The sequence below is a fragment of the Lepidochelys olivacea genome, assembly GCF_965140295.1.
Source record: "Lepidochelys olivacea isolate rLepOli2 genome assembly, chromosome: 10".
Taxonomy (NCBI): Eukaryota; Metazoa; Chordata; order Testudines; family Cheloniidae; genus Lepidochelys; species Lepidochelys olivacea.
In genome coordinates, this window is record NC_140420.1 from 50,321,089 (window position 1) to 50,341,449 (window position 20,361).

The 20,361-nt window shown below is 39.2% G+C and overlaps 1 protein-coding gene across 4 annotated transcripts in view; it reads left to right on the forward strand.

The window, feature by feature from the left end:
• The window catches only part of SCAPER (S-phase cyclin A associated protein in the ER), a 348,781-nt gene that overhangs the window by 307,285 nt on the left and 21,135 nt on the right, over nucleotides 1-20,361 (forward strand). For all 4 annotated transcript variants that reach the window (XM_084641327.1, XM_084641328.1, XM_084641329.1 and 1 more), the window contains 2 exons: nucleotides 2,522-2,759; nucleotides 5,781-5,930. In XM_084641327.1, coding sequence (XP_084497453.1) covers nucleotides 2,522-2,759; nucleotides 5,781-5,930 — 388 coding nt within the window. The remainder of the gene's footprint in view (nucleotides 1-2,521; nucleotides 2,760-5,780; nucleotides 5,931-20,361) is intronic.

A 20,361-nucleotide genomic window follows, 5' to 3' on the forward strand; every position in this document is an offset into this window, starting at 1 on the left:
AATTTTAAGAACTCACCATGATTTATTTCTGCTTAATAATACAAAAATTGACCTACATTTTCTTCAGCTACAAGCTCTGCTTTATTATGTTGTCTTGAGTTTGTGCTTTTAATTACATCCACATCTTGAGATATGTTTATTAGAAAAATGAGTATCAGGTGAAATCCATCTAAGAAGATTAAATACAGTTCTGTTAATAAGCTCCTTATTTCACACTCTAATGTGCTTCGAGATCCCACAAAAGAAAGAGCAGTAAAGGTACAACATATAGGAGTTGATTTCACAAGTAAAGTTATACAAGTATGTTGAAAAATCCCAAAAGTGAAGGCAGGGGCATTTGTTACCAATTTGGATTCACCTTTTCTACCCAAGGAACAATAATTTTCTATTATAAACACAAACCCCCATTGATATAGGGATATCCATCTGTAACCTGGTGCTTTCTTATTCACTTTGGTTCTTCACTAGTAAACAGTTAAGCACCAGCACAAGATGATGGTGACCGAAAGCCTGGCAGTTGTTCAGAAGCACATAGGAAATCAGGTGGTGGTTTCAATCCACTTCTTAGTAGATAAATGTCCACATCACAAAAACTAATCTTAGATGTTATTATCTGACACTCCTGTTGGCAGTCTCCTAAAGACAAAGGAATCACAATACCAAATCAGACCACTGGTTCATGTAATCTGGTATCCTGTGTTTGACCGTGACCAGTACCAGATGCTTCTAATTAAGGTTCTAGAATCCCCTTAATGGACAATTAGGAAATAATCTGTCCAGAGGGAAGTTCCTGACAGTGAGTACATTGTTATCCATATAAATAACTAATCCTTTTTTAATCCTTCTGAGGTCTTGTATTTCTTGTGACAGTGAGTTCCATGGGTTGACTATTTGTTGAATCAAAATGTATTTCCTTTTATACATTTTAATTGAAATTTCTTGACTTTCATTTTCATTTTTGTTTTATTATGAGAAAGGGTAAATAAGTGTACCCTTACTCAATTTACCTTTTCTCTACCATTCATTGTTTTATATATCTCTTGTATGTCCTCTATTATGTGTAAATTTACTAATCTTTTCAATCTCTTTTAGTGTGGAAGTCTCCCATGTGTCTATCATTTTAGATCCCCATCTATGTACCCCCCTATTTGATCCTTTTTATTTTTTGATTGGGTGACCGGAACTGACCACAGTATCCGAGGTGAAGAACTGCTATTAATTTTTGTAATGACATAATATGTTAATACTATTTTTTATTACATCCTAGCATTGGATTGTTGTTTTGACTGCCACTGCACATTAAACAGAGGTTTTCACTGAGCTCTCTCAGTGCAAGGCTCAGTACTTTTCCTTAGGGGTTAAATTTAGAACCCTGCAGCATGTATAAGTAGTTCAAATAATCTCTTCCAATGTGCATTACCTTATATTTGTCAGTGTTTAATCGCATCCTGCTGTCCATTAGGTCTCTTCTGGAGTTTTCATAGTCTTCTCTAATAATGACTGTCCTAAATACATTTGTTTCACCTGCAGATTTTATCACTTCACTGTTACACCCTCTTTTCCACATTATTAAGTATGTGAAACAACACCAGTTCTGATATAGATCAATGAGAAAACTCACTGTTAACCATTTGCCCTGTTGAAAATCGACCATTTACTCCTACTCTCTGTTTTCTGTCTCTTTGTCATTGCAGAACTTTCACCCCAAGACTACTTAGTTTCCTCAGTAGACTCTTATGAGGGGCGATGTCAAAGGCTTGTTTAAAAGTTCAGATTAATTAAAACTGTCAATTTTCTTTTAACCATAGATTTTTTGCATCCACAAGAAATTCTGGTAGATTGAAGAAGCATGGTTTTCCTTTACACAAATTGTACTAGTTTGTCCTTTTTCCTTAGGTTTTGCTACCCTGCAGTCTTCTAATATAGTAGCTGATTTTAATAAGAGGCTGCATATTTTTGTTTGCAGGTCACCCATTTCATTCTTAAATTCCTTCAGAACTCTCAGATGAATATCATCTGATCCTGGTATCTTGTTGCTATTTAATATATCAATTTGTTCCAGCCACCGTCTCTTTGTCAGTTATGGTGGTGAGGGTCCCAAAGGAGCTCCTCCACCTCTGCCAGCTATTGTCATAAAGAAACTGACCTTGAGCATAGGGGTGTTGGCTAAATATATGTATGAGAGATGTGCAAGGAGCTACTATGATTCAAGTGGTCATAACTTTCAAGTTATGGAGTTCCTGTAGGGTATCACACTGGTAGGAACCTAGGAGTGGAATCAGAGATCAATAACTTTGGAGAAAGATACTTAAAGATAGCTGTATAATTATCTAGAGAGACTTTATATATAAATGAGGGTATATTGTCAAACATTTTGTGGAAATACTACGGTTTCCTGACATCATATAGACATCAGATTTTTTCATATTTAACTGTTTACTTGTTTTCTTCCGTTTGACATATTAAAAATGTTAGCTCTCTTGGTAGTTTTGTTTTAGACAGTTTAATGTTTCTTTGGCAGGTCCTGGACCATATTTGACAATACACATCAGGATCCCACAGGACTAACTGCAGTCCTTCAAACTACAGATCTAGTTGGAGTCTTGCATATGCTGTACTGTATTCTTTTCCATGGCACAATCTCAGACCCAAACATGGCAAGTCCTAAAGAGAGTTATACAGAGAACACAATCCAGGTTGCTATTCAGAGTTTACGTTTCTTCAGTAGCTTTGCAGTTCTTGATTTGCCAGCTTTTCAGGTAACAATTTTTGCTTTTTTAACTTATGATTAAAATTAGAACATACGAAAGCTTATGCCCAAATACATTGGTTAGTCTCTAAGGTGCCACAAGGACTCCTTGTTGTTTTCGCTTATATATTGTTGTGTACATTTTCTTTTAATTTAGCTAAACACATATAAATGTATTTAAAATTAACTTGAGGAAGAGTCACAAAGGAAGTAAGTACTCTTTGTTCTTATTTCTGCATGCATCGAATTGCTATTTGTTAATGTTATTTCCATTGTCTAACTATGGGAAATAATAAATGCAATCTATTTTTTTTATTATAAGGCAGACATACAGAAGACACACACTAAACTGAATATACAACATTACCATTTTGGTCCACTGATTTTGAGGGTGACCAGTATGTTATATATCAAATCTAATCGCCTGTGTTACGAGCTTGCAAACCTTATGTGTCAAGGTCCACAAACAGCTATTTTTTTTTGTTTTTGGAATGGGAAATGGCTTATTTGTATGATACTGTGAGCTGCTTAGGTGCCTTGAGTTGATGGCTGCATCTCTAGATCACACTGTGTTTAAGTGTGACTTGCCACGTACTTGAATTTAAGATGGTACAACTCAGCTAGAAAAATACTATCTTTTAAAATTCCTTAGGAAAAAAACATTTTAGTTTTGCAGGTGGGGACAAAATCTCTCTTGAAATTTTAATTTTGTAAAATAAAATACATGTGTTGCCCATTTTTGACTTATTCAAGCCACAAAAATAGACCATTTTTGTAGGAAAACTATCTCAGATTGGTTTCATTAAAAAAAGGAAGAAGAAATTTGTCTGGCAATTAGTCCATAATGCAAATTAATAACTTTTCCACTTTAAGAAAAAAATAATATTAAAATATTCCAGAAATAAATGAGTAAAAGTTTTTATTAATGTGAGGTGAAATTGCAAATAACATTGCTTTGTAAAACTGCTTTGCTAACAATGAATCTCATGCAGTATATCAAATGAAGTTTTTATGTATAATGGATACATTTGTCCAATCATATCGTGTATCATGGGCTCCTGTCTGCACTGTGCTGAAATCAGCAGGAGTTTTGCCTGAGTGAAGAATGCAGAATAATCCGCCCTCAACTCCCACTTCTTGATTTTTAGTTTTAGTACAACTAATAGCCCTAATCTAACAACTAGTTCTGTGCAGGAAGACCCGTTCATCCACATAGATCCAGTTGCAGAATTAAGGCCACTCTGTTGGGGGGGGCAAATTTCCAAAAAGTATAAGTTATTTCATATGTAAATCCTGCATCTATGTGCACAACCATGTGCATTTATGCTTTGTAGAGCCGTGTGTTATAGAACTGATTGTATTAAGTACAGTATAACAATTACTGTCTCTGTGAATCTGAGATGGGCTTCAGTTCAATTCAGCATTTTCTTTACCTGCTTTGCTGAATTGGGGTCATAGTATTGCTTTGATGGAACAAATCACTATTCCATTCTTAGTAACTATTTGTCTCCATCTGTTAATGTTAACTATTTAGTTAATGTTAAAAATGCTTATTATTGTCCCTCCTGACACTTAGGAACTGTAGCAGACTATAAGGTAGGAAAGAAAGAAATCATAGTTTATGTACTGTCTGATGATTATTAGCTCTCAGGAATAATTTTATCATGTAATAGTAAGGCCATAGAACAGTTTTCTTATTAAAAGAAGAGGTCCAGTATGGCACAGTATGAATTAATATCAACACAGATAATCCCCTGGCTCATGGGTGTGTACGTCATTTAACTTGACAGTCCAAACAATTGAAAGATGGTAGTGAGAAACAATACACAGGATACTGAATTACTATTAATTCAGGCTAAAGAGGAAGCATAGTTTCCTTGAAAAATTAGTTTAACTTTTATACACAAACTCATGTGCCCCTTGGCCTGTTGTTATCAGAGAAGGTTAAACACAGAGCATTAGGTCACAGCGTGCATGACATGACTAATTAAGTAAGGGCTGGACCCAAAAACATATTGCTACATGATGTAAAGTAGCAAATAGATACTATATTATGTTTTGAAGCTTGAAAGTATAACAACTTATTGGGGGTATTAACTATGGAGATGGAAGATATCCATTGCTGGTTTTTTAAAACAAAAATTCCATTTTTCTGGGCTGAATTTTGATTACGGTAAAACCTAACTCTAGCATACTTAGATTTATGTACATATAGTCCACACAGAAAGAAAGAAAAAACTTTCAGATGAAAGATATTTTCCCACAGGCCTGTGCTGTTGTTTCATTAGAGTTAGTAGACTGTCATGCTCATTCCTTATGCTTCAGTTTTCCCCTTTGCCCTTTTGTCGCTCTGTCTGTTTGACATGTTTATTAAATAGAGGCTGTAGGCTGCACAGATAAAATCTAATTCTCCTGAATCTCCACACTACAGCAATTTGCCTACTTTCAGAAAGTATCCCAAAAAAGAATTGCAGCTGATGGTTGTCTTCTTTTGGATGTTTTCAACTTTTGAAAGTGTTTGTTTGAAAAGTTATTCGTTGTTATTTATCTTTCTTTTCCGTTCAGAACACACAGATATTAATGAGAAATGTATTTTGCTCTTTTGCAAAAATTGGGAATGATTTGTTTTCCTTTGCTTATTACTGAGAATTATTATTAGTATTAAGTTTTCCCGGAACATGTTCTCCATATTTAATGAAATTGGCTACTTAATGCTAACGGAATGCCAACTGAGAAGAATCCAAATTTTTCTTTGCCCATTTAAAATTAAAATTCAGTTTTATTTACAGTGGCATTTATCCTATTAATTAACATCCTACTGATAAGTTGCTGAAAAAGTTAAGGGGGCGGGGCAGGGGTTCATTTGACATTTTTTTACCACAACCATTATACAATCAAAAGTATAACCAAAATCTTACTTGAATACTTTCTGATAACATTGAAGAGAATGTGTTTTGTAATTTCACCTCTCATTTGTTTCAGTTAGTCCCTATAATATATTGCTAGGTTATGATTTCATGTTTTCTGTCAGTCTATTGTAGGTGCTGAGGGACTTTCCCTTGCATTCCGTCATATTATCAGCTCTTTGCTGTGGTACTGTTCTCAGCATACCTGTGAAGAACTGCTACATGAAGTCATTGTTTGTGTTGGGTATTTTACAGTCAACCATCCAGATAATCAGGTAAGGAAATCAGAAAATGTGATTGGGATTATTGTGCACATGTTTAGGCCCTGATTCTGAAATACTTAATTACGTGAGTAGTGCCGTTGAGGCTGATGTGGTTCCTCATGTGTGTAAGTTTATGTACATACATAAGCATCTGTAAGATTGGAGCCTAAGTTTTGTATTAGGACAAAAGACTAAATGAGGAATGCAAAGGGGGACATCATTTCTTTTTGATATTTATTTATTTTTTATGGTTGGTACTCCTGTGCTTGAGATACTCATAGCACTGACCAGCCATAATTAGGCCTGGTCACTGCCAAAACAGGACTGTTGACAAATATGTTTTTCATGTCCACAAGGGTGTTATATTTTGTGTTCATATATTTTCCTTTTATCCTTTCCTGTTGGATAAACGTTTGTACCAGAGAGAAGGCCAAATCCTACCTTTAGATATATGCAAATGCAAATCTCCTGGAAGCCAATAAGAGCTGTGCATGCATATCTGATAATAGAATTTATCCCTTGTTCTTCATTCTGCTATTAATTTTAACCTTACTATTTGTACTAAATTATATTAATAGTGCACTGGTCTCTCTGATTCCTGCGGGAATGACTCTTACATTCTGTTTTAGTTGCAAAACATAACCTGATATTACAACATTGGAAATCCCCTTCAACTTCCTGGACACTGCAGTCCACAGCTATAATGGACTCCCTGAACTCACACACTAGAAAGAACTGCTTACAAAATAATCAGGATGTAAAACTTTGAGGATATTTGGAGTCGGGGTATACCAGAGTGTAAATCAGGGCAGAACTTCGCCCTTGCTCTTTAGTTTTGAATACTTGGGCCTGACTGTGTGTGTGTACATAGAAATTGTATTATGTTGCATCATCCTTTGATATTATTCAGTTATACAGTGTATTTTACAGTGTCATTTGCCTTATTACTCCTTTATGTCTGTTTCTGCTCTGCCCCTTTTCTGTTAAACTATTTTATTCAGAATTAGAAGTTTAATCCCCTCCATAAATTGAAGAGCAGATGTAAGTGAATGTTTCAACTTGTCGGTATAAGTTTTTTTTTTTTTTTTTTAAACCTTTTGAACTATGATGGTAGGGCTGTCAACTGCAATTTGAACATTGTAATATCTTAGGGCTGACAATGCAGTAAAAAATGTAATTTCAGCGGTTTTGGCCACAGCTTCAGAGAAACTGCTGCAGCCCGGCTACCGTGTGAAGCCAAATCCTAATTCAGGATCCAAAAGTTACCTGGCACTGATCCCTCAGAAAACTGACTCCAAGGATGGTCCTGTGTTTTGCAGGGCTAATGTTAAGTAACTTTTGGAACTTGAATCAGGATTAGACTCCATTGAAGCAGAAATCGAAAAGTCCTGTGGAGACACTGCTCTTTCACACAGACTGCCTGCAGGTGGTATTTTTGTAATGTGTTCATTTTGAGAGCAGAGTGGTATTGCTGAGCTTTCCAGATTCCCGCTGCAGTGTAACTAGTCTTGTTGGTATACAGAAGTGCCAGTGAACTCCATCTTCCTTTTCTCTCTACTCCAAGAATTCTTTTTTTGGCTCACAAATATAAACAGATGTGATCCATTGGAAAAGGGACATGCACCGTTAATGTGCCAATAATAGCACGGAAGAGGAACCTCTTTCCAGAGATGTCAGTTGCAGTGCTCTACAGTGCCCTTTGCTGTTTAGTTTTGTGCCCTAGGGCAAAGCTCCACCAGCTTGTAAGCAGGCACAATGCCACCCTAGCAGATGGCTATGGCGAGTAGGTAGCCGAAAGATAAAGTATGTGCATAAATGTGTTTGTCTGAGGGCATGATTCTCAGCTGGTGATGTTGCAGTCCGTCTAAATCTTCAGCATCTGCACTTGTGGTTAAAGTCATGTGCCATCACTAATGTAGAACTACCTCTGAACTGGATTAAATTTGAGGATTAATAATAACTTCTTCACCTACATAAAACAATTTTAGGTCCTTGCTAAAATAAGCACGGTACTGGTCAGGCAGTGGAGGTAGTATAACATAGTGGACTGCTTGGTGTCACTTCTTCAGACTATTTATTTCTGTTAGAGATGTGCAAAATTAAGGGTCATTTTGTGAGCATTTCATTTATAAAAATGGCAATTTTCGTTTAATGCTTTGCAAATTTTTTTTCAAAAATCAGTTTTCTCAAGCAAAAACATGTTTTCACCCTGTTCACAATTTGTTGAAGACTACCAAGATCCCACACCTTTTAAAACCACCCTTCAGCCTGTGGCGTAATATTTATGAGATCTCCAACTAGATGGGATACAGGTTTTGCTTTTATGTCATAGAATCTGGTAATTTGTTATTTAATTTTTTAAAAATCCACATGTATTTTAAACGGTCAAATTTTGCTCCTTAGAGAAAACAGATATTCATGCCTCCTGGTCTGTTCTAATCTTAAAAAAAAAAGAAAAAACTGATCCCTGAGTCAACTTGTTTCTCTTTCCTTCTGTAGGACCATTCATGTAGGCTCAAATAAGGAGCATTTCTTTACCTCAAGTTGGACCCTTTAGGCTTTAACACCTTTTCAGAAAGTTACCTGCCTGTATTGTGAGGATAAGGGCAATAACTGAGTTTCTCTTTTACCCTGTTTAAGCATAGACTGTCTCTGGCCAGCTAGTAATAAAATCAGGTACCAAACAGGCACTGGGATTTGCGTGCAACTGTTATTTTCATATACTAGTAGTGCTGTGGTTCCCAGTAATGAAGTGATGTCTTCCATGATACAGGAAGTGCTTCTGGCTCATTTATTACCACTATAATGTAAGTTCCTGAACTTTCTGTTTTTACATTAACATTTGTGCAATGCTAGTTTTAAAAAAATCAATATATTCCTGAAGCAGAAGCCAAATAATAAATGCTCTAAAACAGTAAACATTAGCCTCATTAAAGATGCTGGAGTGTTGTAAGCAAGACACAAGAAGTAATTCTTCTGTTCTACTCTGCGCTGATTAGACCTCAGCTGGAGTATTGTGCCCAGTTCTAGGTACCACATTTCAGGAAAGATGTGGACAAATTGGAGAAAGTCCAAAGAAGAGCAACAAAAATTATTAAAAGTCTAGAAAGCATTACCTTATGAGAGAAGATTGAAAAAATTGGCTTTGTTTAGTCTGGAGAAGAGAAGACTAAGCAGGGAGATGATAGTGATTTTCAAGTACATAAAAGGTTATTATAAGGAGGAGGGACAAAAATTGTTCTCATTAACCTCTGAGGATAGGACAAGAAGCAATGGGCTTACATTGTAGCAAGGGTGGTTTAGGTTGGACATTAGGAAAGACTTTCTAACTGTCAGGGTAGTCAAGCACTGGAATAAATTGCTTTGGAAGGTTGTGGAATCTCTGTCATTGGAGATTTAAAGGCAGGTTAGACAAACACCTGTCAGGGATGGTCTAGATCATTGGTTCTCAAAGCCAGCCCGCCGCTCATTCAGGGAAAGCCCCTGGCAGGCCGGACCGGATTGTTTACCTGCCGCGTCCTCAGGTTCAGCCAATTACGGCTCCCACTGGCCGCGTTTTGCCGCTCCAGGCCAATGGGGGCTGTGGGAAGGGCGGCCAGCATGTCACTTGGCCTGTGCCGCTTCCCGCAGCACCCATTGGCCTGGAGCAGCGAACCGCAGCCAGTGGGAGCTGCGATCGGCCGAACCTGCAGACGTGGCTGATAAACAAACTGGTCCGGCGCGCCAGGGGCTTTCCCTGAAGGAGCGGCAGACCAGCTTTGAGAACCACTGGTCTAGATAATATTTAGTCCTGCTTTGAGTGCAGGGAATGGGACTAGAAGACCTCTCAAGGTCTGTTCCAGTTCTATGATTCTGTGCTCCAAGAAGTCAAAGCATGTATCCCAGATTTCACTGAAGACGACAAATATTCCTTCGATCAGAGGTGGGCAGACTACGGCCCGCTGGCCACATCCGGCCCAGGGGACCCTCCTGCCCGGCCCTGAGCTTCTGGCCCGGGAGGCTAGTCCCTGGCCCCTCCCCAACTGTTCCTCCTCCACCGCAGCCTCAGCTCACTGCGCTGCCGGCGCAGTGCTCTGGGCGGCAGGGCTGCGAGCTCCTGGGGCAGTGCAGCTGCAGAGCCCGGCCTGACCCAGTGTCTGTGCTGTGCAGTGGCATGGCTGGCTCCAGCCAAGCGGCGCGGCTGTAACGCCGCCAGCCACCATTGCTCCAGGCAGCGCGGTAAGGGGGCAGGGAGTGGGGGGGGTGGTGGATAGGGGGCAGGGGGGTTTGGGGGTGGTGGTCAGGGGGCGAGGGTGTGGATAGAGGTCGGGGCGGTCAGAGGGCGGGGAACAGGGGCTTGAATGGCGGCAGGAGTCCCGGGGGGGGCAGTCAGGAAGGAGGGGGGGTTGGATGGGGCGACGGGGGGCAGTCAGAGGACAGGGAGCAGGGGGGAGTGGATGAGGCAGGGGTCCTGGGGTGGGGGGCTGTCAGAGAACGGGGGGGTTGGATGGGGCAGGAGTTTGGGGGTGGGGAGGACGGCATCAGGGGGTGAGAAGTTGGGGGGTGGATGGAGGGGGAGGCAGGCCACATCTGGCTGTTTGGGGAGGCACAGCCTCCCCTAACAGGCCCTCCATAAAAGTTCCAAAATCCGATGCGGCCCTTGGGCCAAAAAGTTTGCCCGCCCCTGCCTTATATCCTGGTAACTGTGTTTGTATATTCATCAAGCACATTTTAAGGGACCATTGACTGGGATATTTCATATCAGCCTTCTGATTGCTCCTGCAGTCAAATAAATGTTTGTTGTGGTTTGTTTGTAGTTTAAACATGTCTTTTCCTCTGTAGATTCTTAGTCCCTTATTATCTCTTGTAAATTTCAATTACCTGCTTACTCACAAGAACAAGGCAGACAAATAGCATGGTATATTACAGTGTGTCTGTGTACATTCACATGTATGCCTACAAGCACAGACACAAAACCCAGTATGATGAGTGGGACAAAGAAGCAGCGATCTTATTATTCAGAGTTTGGCAGCCCCTATTTTAGAGGCTGGACAGATTTTTCAGCAGAGGACATTTTCAAATAAGAATGTTATTGGTAAGGTATGTTATATTTTGGGTCTGCCAACCTTGACATTGTCTCTTGAAAAGTAATACAGTGGAGTCCTGATTTAAATAACGAAATAACTTTTGGTCTGTGCAACCAAATAATCGCTGCAAGCAGTGATCAGGATAAAGGGATTCTCTTTGTTTGGAGCATATTTGATAAGTTTATTTTAAAATTAGTATGACTTTCTGACATTGCCCACATTTATTGTATTGGTAATATTGTTTTTTCATATCCTGTTCTAATCTTCATAAAGCTTTTTTCAGGGCCACTGCTATCACTGAATGAAATAAATGGGTTATGAAACTAAAAAATTTTAAAAGCAAACAGTCCTTTAATATGTTAAATGCTTTAGCATCATTAGTCGAGAATAAACTGCACTGTCTGTTTTGTATCAGCACGTGAACTTTTATTTACTGTAGGGTTAGACAGCTTGCATTTTTACAGGACAAGAATTCTGTAATCATGCGCTAGTGTAAGATTGCTTTATTAGGCATCTGCTTTGCATAAAGTATGGTCAGTGAAACTGGTTCTCTTTATTTGTCACCATTTAGTCTATTAACTTAAGAAAACAGGTCCCATGATACTAAAGATGCACTCAAAATAATAATAAAAATAAAAATAATGTCCCTATCTTTGATTAAGCCAATCATCTACTTACTATAGGATTAGAGTTTCTAATTAAAATATTGTTGTTAATTAAAAAATCCTCTCGTATTTTATTACATTTTCATTCCCTTTTCTACTTTGTCTGATTTAATTATTATAATGAACGTAATTGGTATGTGCTGTTAACCATATACTTCATTTGCATTTTATATTGGATAATTGAATGTAGCCTGATAATTAAATTAACACAAATGACAGATGATTTGGCTTCCTTCACATTACTGTTTGGGGAATAAAAATCTTTGCATATTCATTATAGTTAGGGAATATACTTAATTTGGAAAATCTTTTCAAATTAAAGACCTTAGACCCATGATCTTGCATCAAAAGGCTCCAAAAGAAGTTGCACTGTTCATCTATCTAGTTGTGCCTGTATCATAAATCTAGTTTTATTACTTACAGGAATTAACACAAACAATGTATTTAAACTGCTTTTGTGTAAGTCTGACTCACTTTGGGTATTGGCAATATGATACAGAGCCTTATACCTCTAAATTATCAATCTGAAGCATGATATTATTAGGTCACTGGGTATAAACTCCCCATTTATTGGCTCAAGAAAAGTCATTTAGATTTAAAATGTTTTTATTGTAAATTCATATATAATTTATAACATTGATGGATTACAATAAACCATCTGTTGAAAATAGGAATGCATATATTAAAGGGTCGGTTTTCATTGAATATTGTCATCTACCTACTAGGACACAGCAATAGCATTTTTAATGTGGAAATTTGAATGCAAAACTGACAGAAACTTTTGTACAAGTATAACACCAACTGTAATTTGAAAATGAAAAAAGACCAGTGAACTTTTCAATAGAGGAGTTTCTCCTTTCTTAAAACTATTACACGTCACACAGCAGTAATATCACTGGTATAAATATAATGCTAAAAGAAACAAAGAGTAAACACTTTGTTTCAACTATTTAACATAAAGTTAAAAAGAACAAAAAGGCCATAAAATTGTAAAATGGTGTTAAATGACATTTACATTCACTTTAAAGCCACTTCACATTGTCAGAGTGGTGTAAAGTGGCCATTAGTGTAAATGAGAATCAAGCCCAAATTTTTAAAGGAACCTCAACCTACCTTTAAAATTTGCATTTGATTTTTTTTAATCCAGTCCTTTGTGAGATTATTTTGACATCTAGCTGTGTGATTTACAGGCACAAATACTGGTTGCATGTGTGGGGAATATGTTCAGTCATGTTTATCAAAGTTGCTGATAAATTCTTTCATTTCCATGATCTTCCTAAATTAATATTTGCAAATTTGTAATATTTAAATAGTTGTGTAACTGAAAAAGCACAATTACTGTGTTATTAAATATATTGTTTCTGTGGCATGAAATGGTACTTGCTAGTAGATACTTATTTACTATTTTACACTTCTTGGCATTAGCTGGAGCTTGAGGAAGAAGCAGCAAAGCATAACTGTAAAAGTTAATTATGCCAAGTTTTACTTCATAATGTTTTCCAAGCATAGGTTGAGATTTTCATAGCAGTGCAGGGGATTTATCTTGAGTGGAAAATGTATGGCTAAATCCCCTGCACTGCCTTGAAAATTTCAGCCATAGTGTCTGACATCCTTTATTATTCTGAAATGTTAAATTATGACAGGCGCGATATAGCTAGTATTTACTATCAGTTTTCCATACATACCAGTTCTTAGAACTGTGTAAGAGGATGTTTATTTACTGGGGACCTTGTGTACCTGGCTGTTCGCCAGCATGCAAAAGAGGAAAAGACGTGGAATAAAGGGGCAAAAGGGCCTCTAACCCATGGAAGGGAGTGCAAAGCCGTGTACCTCACTCTCTCCCTTACTCAAAGCAAAGGAAACCCACTGCATGAGTGAGGGAAAAGGAATGGAGCTAGGGAGCAGTTAACTCTAAGCAGCATGCTCCTTCTGAAACAGTATTTCTACCAGAGGAGCCAACTGAAGTTACTGCTGCTAAGAGAAGCATCAGGTATCATAGCAAGTGTCTAAAAAGACTTTGTCAACTTAAAAATCACAATTTTGTCTGAAAATAATTTCCCGTTGTTTTACAGGTAACAACTAAGATTACTTCACCAATAGAATTTAAAGGAAAAAAAGCTTTAATTTTTGTAGGTGGTTTATGTTGTGCATTTGATAGCACTTTCTGTGTATAATTTTCACTGTTTCCCTACTGTAGTCTCAGTGTCCACTGTTGTCTGCATCAGTCTTTCAACAACAGAGAAGAGCAACACTTTTAATAATAGATTAAAGGGATTATAAAACCACATAAATTGACAGGGAGGCTTGGAGGACAGGTGTAGGAAAGAGGTTGGAGACCCCATCAGTGGTTTTGTTGGTGGAGTTGATTATTAATTTTTTGTTATAGTCGCATTGCTGCTGGGGTAATTGTGAGGCATTGGGAGTTCACCCAGACCAGTAAGGGGTTGTGTCACCACCTGCCCTGTAACCCTGAGTGCTTCTGTGGTGTGTAACTTTGGTTCAGAGGCTGACACCAGCAGCCTACTTACAGCACAGTGACCTCGCCCAGCTTCCATCACCCTGGTTACTCCTTGCAGGGTGACACCAACAGCCGTTCCAGTCCTGAATTTACCCAAAACCGTCTCCTCTGCAGTGCTCAGCTCCTCTCACTGTAGCACTCACAAAACTTTATCAAGTTCGCTGCTCCTTTAAATAAACAGTACACAGCACCCACCTGTTAGTTTGGCTGAGAATTTTATCCTTCAGTCTGAAATACTGTACTGAGATGCATGTGTAATAAAACAAGATTAAGTTTATTTACAAAGAACAGATATTTAAGTAATACCAAGTAGAAGTAATTGAGATAGAAATGGTTACAAACAAAAGTAAAAATATGCTTCTAAGATTAAAACCTAATTAAACAAACTAGAGCCTTTTGTTCAAAGCAGTTTCTCACCACAGTTGTTCTTCCAGCATGGCTGGCCAGTTCTTAGCCAGGATGCAACACAGGGCTCAAAGCACTTGGTTTCTTTGGCTCTTCAGGTGAACGATGCCATAATGGATTTTTCTCTCTGCTTATATCCTCAGCGATTATCTGTGTTTTCAAAGTCAGGAAGCCTTCCTGGGTGCTCAGCTTGCTATGTCCACCAGGGAGCTGATGCCATGTTAATTTTTGCAGTCTCCTCTTCCCTCCTCCCCCCATCTGGATAGTTAAGTGGCAATCTCCTCCACTCACTAGTTTGATGGTTTTATTTATCTTTTATGTAAATGTACTTCATTGTCTCTTCTTGCTCAGTTTTCCACTGGAGACCATTCAAGCACATGGGACCACATTCCTTTGTCTAGGGAACGGTGCATGAGACCTACCTGCCAAACACATTTCAATAATCTATTTCCAGTACATATTTATTATTTTCATATATCACTTGCATATCCATCACACAGTAATATTAATGCCACTGTGTTACCAGTTTGCATATGATACCTTCCATGACAACTTTTAGATACAGATTATGACAGCAGTGAGTTGGGGTACATGGAGCCGCTCAGACAGCTTAGACTACTAGGGAGCCTCTTGCCCTCTGGCAGTGGGGTATTATTAGGGTCCTAGCAGTGCTCTCGTTGAGTTGATTTTTAGGAATTAATTTTATTTTTTAAGAATCTAACAAGGCGACCTTCCGCATGGGATGGGTGCTCTCTTTTTGTAATTAGTAAAAATCTCGGTAAAAAAATAAATAAATAGTACCCCAAACTACTTTTAGCTCTTTTTTTTTTAAACTACGTAGATTTCATATTGATAGTGTTCTTTTTACATAGGACTTTAAACACCAATTTGACTATTTATAGCCGAATTGTTTACAATCTTATGGTACTAAAAAAAAAACTTTTTTTTTTTTAATTGGAACCATAAAAATCATTGTGGATGTTCTTGAATACTTTAACGTGTTCACAAGTCATATGGTGTGTTGTAGTCTTGATAAACCAGAAATAATCCACATGTAATAGAACTCATTGGCTTAAAATGGAGCAAATTAAAACACAGCTTTAGTGTCTTAGTGAGTTTTACATAACCCAAGAGGAGTTTAAGTGGACAAAGGCCTTCAATAAGAATGGTTTTCCACTCTAGATACAATTGGGGAAGCAAAGGGAACATCTTGTAGATAATTTGTCAAGACATTTTTGTAGTATTGTAGCATCGTGGATGAACAAAAACATGGTGCAAAAAATGTACTCTAAAAAGAGTGAAAATTTTCAAACTGCTGTGCCTAAAATGCAATAAATGACAGTGACCATGGGTAATTCAAATAAGGCAAGATCTTCAATAGCTTTGTAGGTTAACTGCACTGATAAAACACCAAAGTGGGTCCTGTGCTTTGTGGGATATTGACATATCTGAGCAAAGATTTTATGATGATGAACCGTATTTACATTCAGTTAAGGATTTCTGGTTTCTGTCATTTTGAATCATCTGCAGAATAAACTTAAAAAGAAAAGGAGGACTTGTGGCACCTTAGAGACTAACCAATTTATTAGAGCATAAGCTTTCGTGAGCTACAGCTCACTTCCTCAGATGCATATCGTGGAAACTGCAGCAGGCTTTATATATACACAGAGAATATGAAACAATACCTATTCCCACCCCACTGTCCTGCTGGTAATAGCTTATCTAAAGTGATTTCCAGCACAAATCCAGGTTTTCTCACCCTCCACCCCCCCACACAAATTCACTCTCCTGCTGGTGATAGCCCATCCAAAGTGACAACTCTTTACACAATGTGCATGACAATCAAGCTGGGCTATTTCCTGCATAAATCCAGGTTCTCACATCCCCCCACCCCCATACACACACAAACTCACTCTCCTGCTGGTAATAGCTCATCCAAACTGACCACTCTTCAAGTTAAAATCCAAGTTAAACCAGAACATCTGGGGGGGGGGTAGGAAAAAACAAGAGGAAACAGGCTACCTTGCATAATGACTTAGCCACTCCAAGTCTCTATTTAAGCCTAAATTAATAGTATCCAATTTGCAAATGAATTCCAATTCAGCAGTTTCTCGCTGGAGTCTGGATTTGAAGTTTTTTTGTTTTAAGATAGCGACCTTCATGTCTGTGATCGCGTGACCAGAGAGATTGAAGTGTTCTCCGACTGGTTTATGAATGTTACAATTCTTGACATCTGATTTGTGTCCATTTATTCTTTTACGTAGAGACTGTCCAGTTTGACCAATGTACATGGCAGAGGGGCATTGCTGGCACATGATGGCATATATCACATTGGTGGATGTGCAGGTGAACGAGCCTCTGATAGTGTGGCTGATGTTATTAGGCCCTGTGATGGTGTCCCCTGAATAGATATGTGGGCACAGTTGGCAACGGGCTTTGTTGCAAGGATAAGTTCCTGGGTTAGTGGTTCTGTTGTGTGGTATGTGGTTGTTGGTGAGTATTTGCTTCAGGTTGCGGGGCTGTCTGTAGGCAAGGACTGGCCTGTCTCCCAAGATTTGTGAGAGTGTTGGGTCATCCTTTAGGATAGGTTGTAGATCCTTAATAATGCGTTGGAGGGGTTTTAGTTGGGGGCTGAAGGTGACGGCTAGTGGCGTTCTGTTATTTTCTTTGTTAGGCCTGTCCTGTAGTAGGTAACTTCTGGGAACTCTTCTGGCTCTATCAATCTGTTTCTTTACTTCTGCAGGTGGGTATTGTAGTTGTAAGAAAGCTTGACAGAGATCTTGTAGGTGTTTGTCTCTGTCTGAGGGGTTGGAGCAAATGCGGTTGTATCGCAGAGCTTGGCTGTAGACGATGGATCGTGTGGTGTGGTCAGGGTGAAAGCTGGAGGCATGCAGGTAGGAATAGCGGTCAGTAGGTTTCCGGTATAGGGTGGTGTTTATGTGACCATTGTTTATTAGCACTGTAGTGTCCAGGAAGTGGATCTCTTGTGTGGACTGGACCAGGCTGAGGTTGGTGGTGGGATGGAAATTGTTGAAATCATGGTGGAATTCCTCAAGGGCTTCTTTTCCATGGGTCCAGATGATGAAGATGTCATCAATATAGCGCAAGTAGAGTAGGGGCTTTAGGGGACGAGAGCTGAGGAAGCGTTGTTCTAAATCAGCCATAAAAATGTTGGCATACTGTGGGGCCATGCGGGTACCCATAGCAGTGCCGCTGATCTGAAGGTATACATTGTCCCCAAATGTGAAGTAGTTATGGGTAAGGACAAAGTCACAAAGTTCAGCCACCAGGTTAGCCGTGACATTATCGGGGATAGTGTTCTTGACAGCTTGTAGTCCATCTTTGTGTGGAATGTTGGTGTAGAGGGCTTCTACATCCATAGTGGCCAGGATGGTGTTATCAGGAAGATCACCGATGGATTGTAGTTTCCTCAGGAAGTCAGTGGTGTCTCGAAGGTAGCTGGGAGTGCTGGTAGCGTAGGGCCTGAGGAGGGAGTCTACATAGCCAGACAATCCTGCTGTCAGGGTGCCAATGCCTGAGATGATGGGGCGCCCAGGATTTCCAGGTTTATGGATCTTGGGTAGTAGATAGAATATCCCAGGTCGGGGTTCCAGGGGTGTGTCTGTGCGGATTTGATCTTGTGCTTTTTCAGGAAGTTTCTTGAGCAAATGCTGTAGTTGCTTTTGGTAACTCTCAGTGGGATCAGAGGGTAATGGCTTGTAGAAACTCGTGTTGGAGAGCTGCCGAGCAGCCTCTTGTTCATATTCCGACCTATTCATGACGACAACAGCACCTCCTTTGTCAGCCTTTTTGATTATGATGTCAGAGTTGTTTCTGAGGCTGTGGATGGCATTGCGTTCCGCATGGCTGAGGTTATGGGGCAAGTGATGCTGCTTTTCCACAATTTCAGCCCGTGCACGTCGGCGGAAGCACTCTATGTAGAAGTCCAGTCTGCTGTTTCGACCTTCAGGAGGAGTCCACCTAGAATCCCTCTTTCTGTAGTGTTGGTAGGGAGACCTCTGTGGATTAGTATGCTGTTCAGAGGTATTTTGGAAATATTCCTTGAGTCGGAGACGTCGAAAATAGGATTCTAGGTCACCACAGAACTGTATCATGTTCGTGGGGGTGGAGGGGCAGAAGGAGAGGCCCCGAGATAGAACAGCTGCTTCTGCTGGGCTGAGAGTATAGTTGGATAGGTTAACAATATTGCTAGGTGGGTTGAGGGAACCATTGCTGTGGCCCCTTGTAGCATGTAGTAGTTTAGAAAGTTTAGTGTCCTTTTTCTTTTGTAGAGAAGCAAAATGTGCGTTGTAAATGGCTTGTCTAGTTTTAGTAAAATCCAGCCACGAGGAAGTTTGTGTGGAAGGTTGGTTTTTTATGAGAGTATCCATTTTTGAGAGCTCATTCTTAATCTTTCCCTGTTTGCTGTAGAGGATGTTGATCAGGTGATTCCGCAGTTTCTTTGAGAGCGTGTGGCACAAGCTGTCAGCATAGTCTGTGTGGTATGTAGATTGTAATGGATTTTTTACCTTCAGTCCTTTTGGTACGATGTCCATCTGTTTGCATATTCTCTGTGTATATATAAAGCCTGCTGCAGTTTCCACGATATGCATCTGAGGAAGTGAGCTGTAGCTCACGAAAGCTTATGCTCTAATAAATTGGTTAGTCTCTAAGGTGCCACAAGTCCTCCTTTTCTTTTTGCGAATACAGACTAACACGGCTGCTACTCTGAAACCAGAATAAACTTAGGCACTGACATGGTGAAAAGTACTACTTTTTCCAGCCTTAAAAATGTAGCCCCTAACTGAATCTTGAAGTTGGACAGAATTCTAAGGTGAAAAAGGGGGCTGGGCACAGCCTTGAGTTAATCCACTAGTCTCTGGAGGACTAGGTTCTAATCTTAGGTCAGAAATAAAATGATCTTGGTGGCCTCAGCTTATTCCCTAGTGGACACTTGTCCATGTCAAAAAAAACACCACAGAGTTTGGCATGATTCTGCTTAATAGGCAGTTTCTTCTCAGCCGAGACCCAATCCTGGAATATGATGGGTTTGGCCAGTCAGGATAGAGCTACTTTGGCAAAGATGTATGAATAAGCTTGCATGACACTTGTCTTTACTCTGTCTGACTCTAACCAAGGGTATCAGTCCTTCATTTTCATGAGAATTAAATTTCACACAAAAAGTTAAAACAAAGTCTGAAGTCTGTAAATCTTTAATCAGTTGCTGAGAGCCATCATCTGTTTTGCCTAGTGTGTGAGGGAACTCTCCTATAATAGCCTCATAGAATGTAAGCCATTCAACTCTCTCCATACCCGCAGTGGCTCCCCTCAGCACTGCTGTGCACTGTTTGGAAAGAAAGACAACAGCCTGCTCTGTGTTCGTACTCAGGCAATTAACTATTCCTCTCTGTCTTCCTTGAGGGTCCAAAGTATTTTGATACTTCTCTAGGGGTGTCAGTCTGCTACAGCCCAAATTAGTCTGCAGACCCAATTCCACTAGGCTTAAATAAAATAATGTTTTATTGGAATTGTACAGAAATAGAGAGAGAATTATAAATAGGCTTGGAAAGATTAGCTTTTTATCGGTAAATGTTTATAAACATCAATTTCAACATTCACATACAAACTAATGGAAAAGTATTTCCCTCCATAATAATCAAAATTTACAGATAGTCAAAGTAAGAAAAATGCTGCTTGAGAACTTCTTAGAGTTAGATTTAAGGCTATTTACGGTGTATGTTTTGACATGTGATGTTAACAATTCAAGTTTTAATGGTTATAAAGCTTTA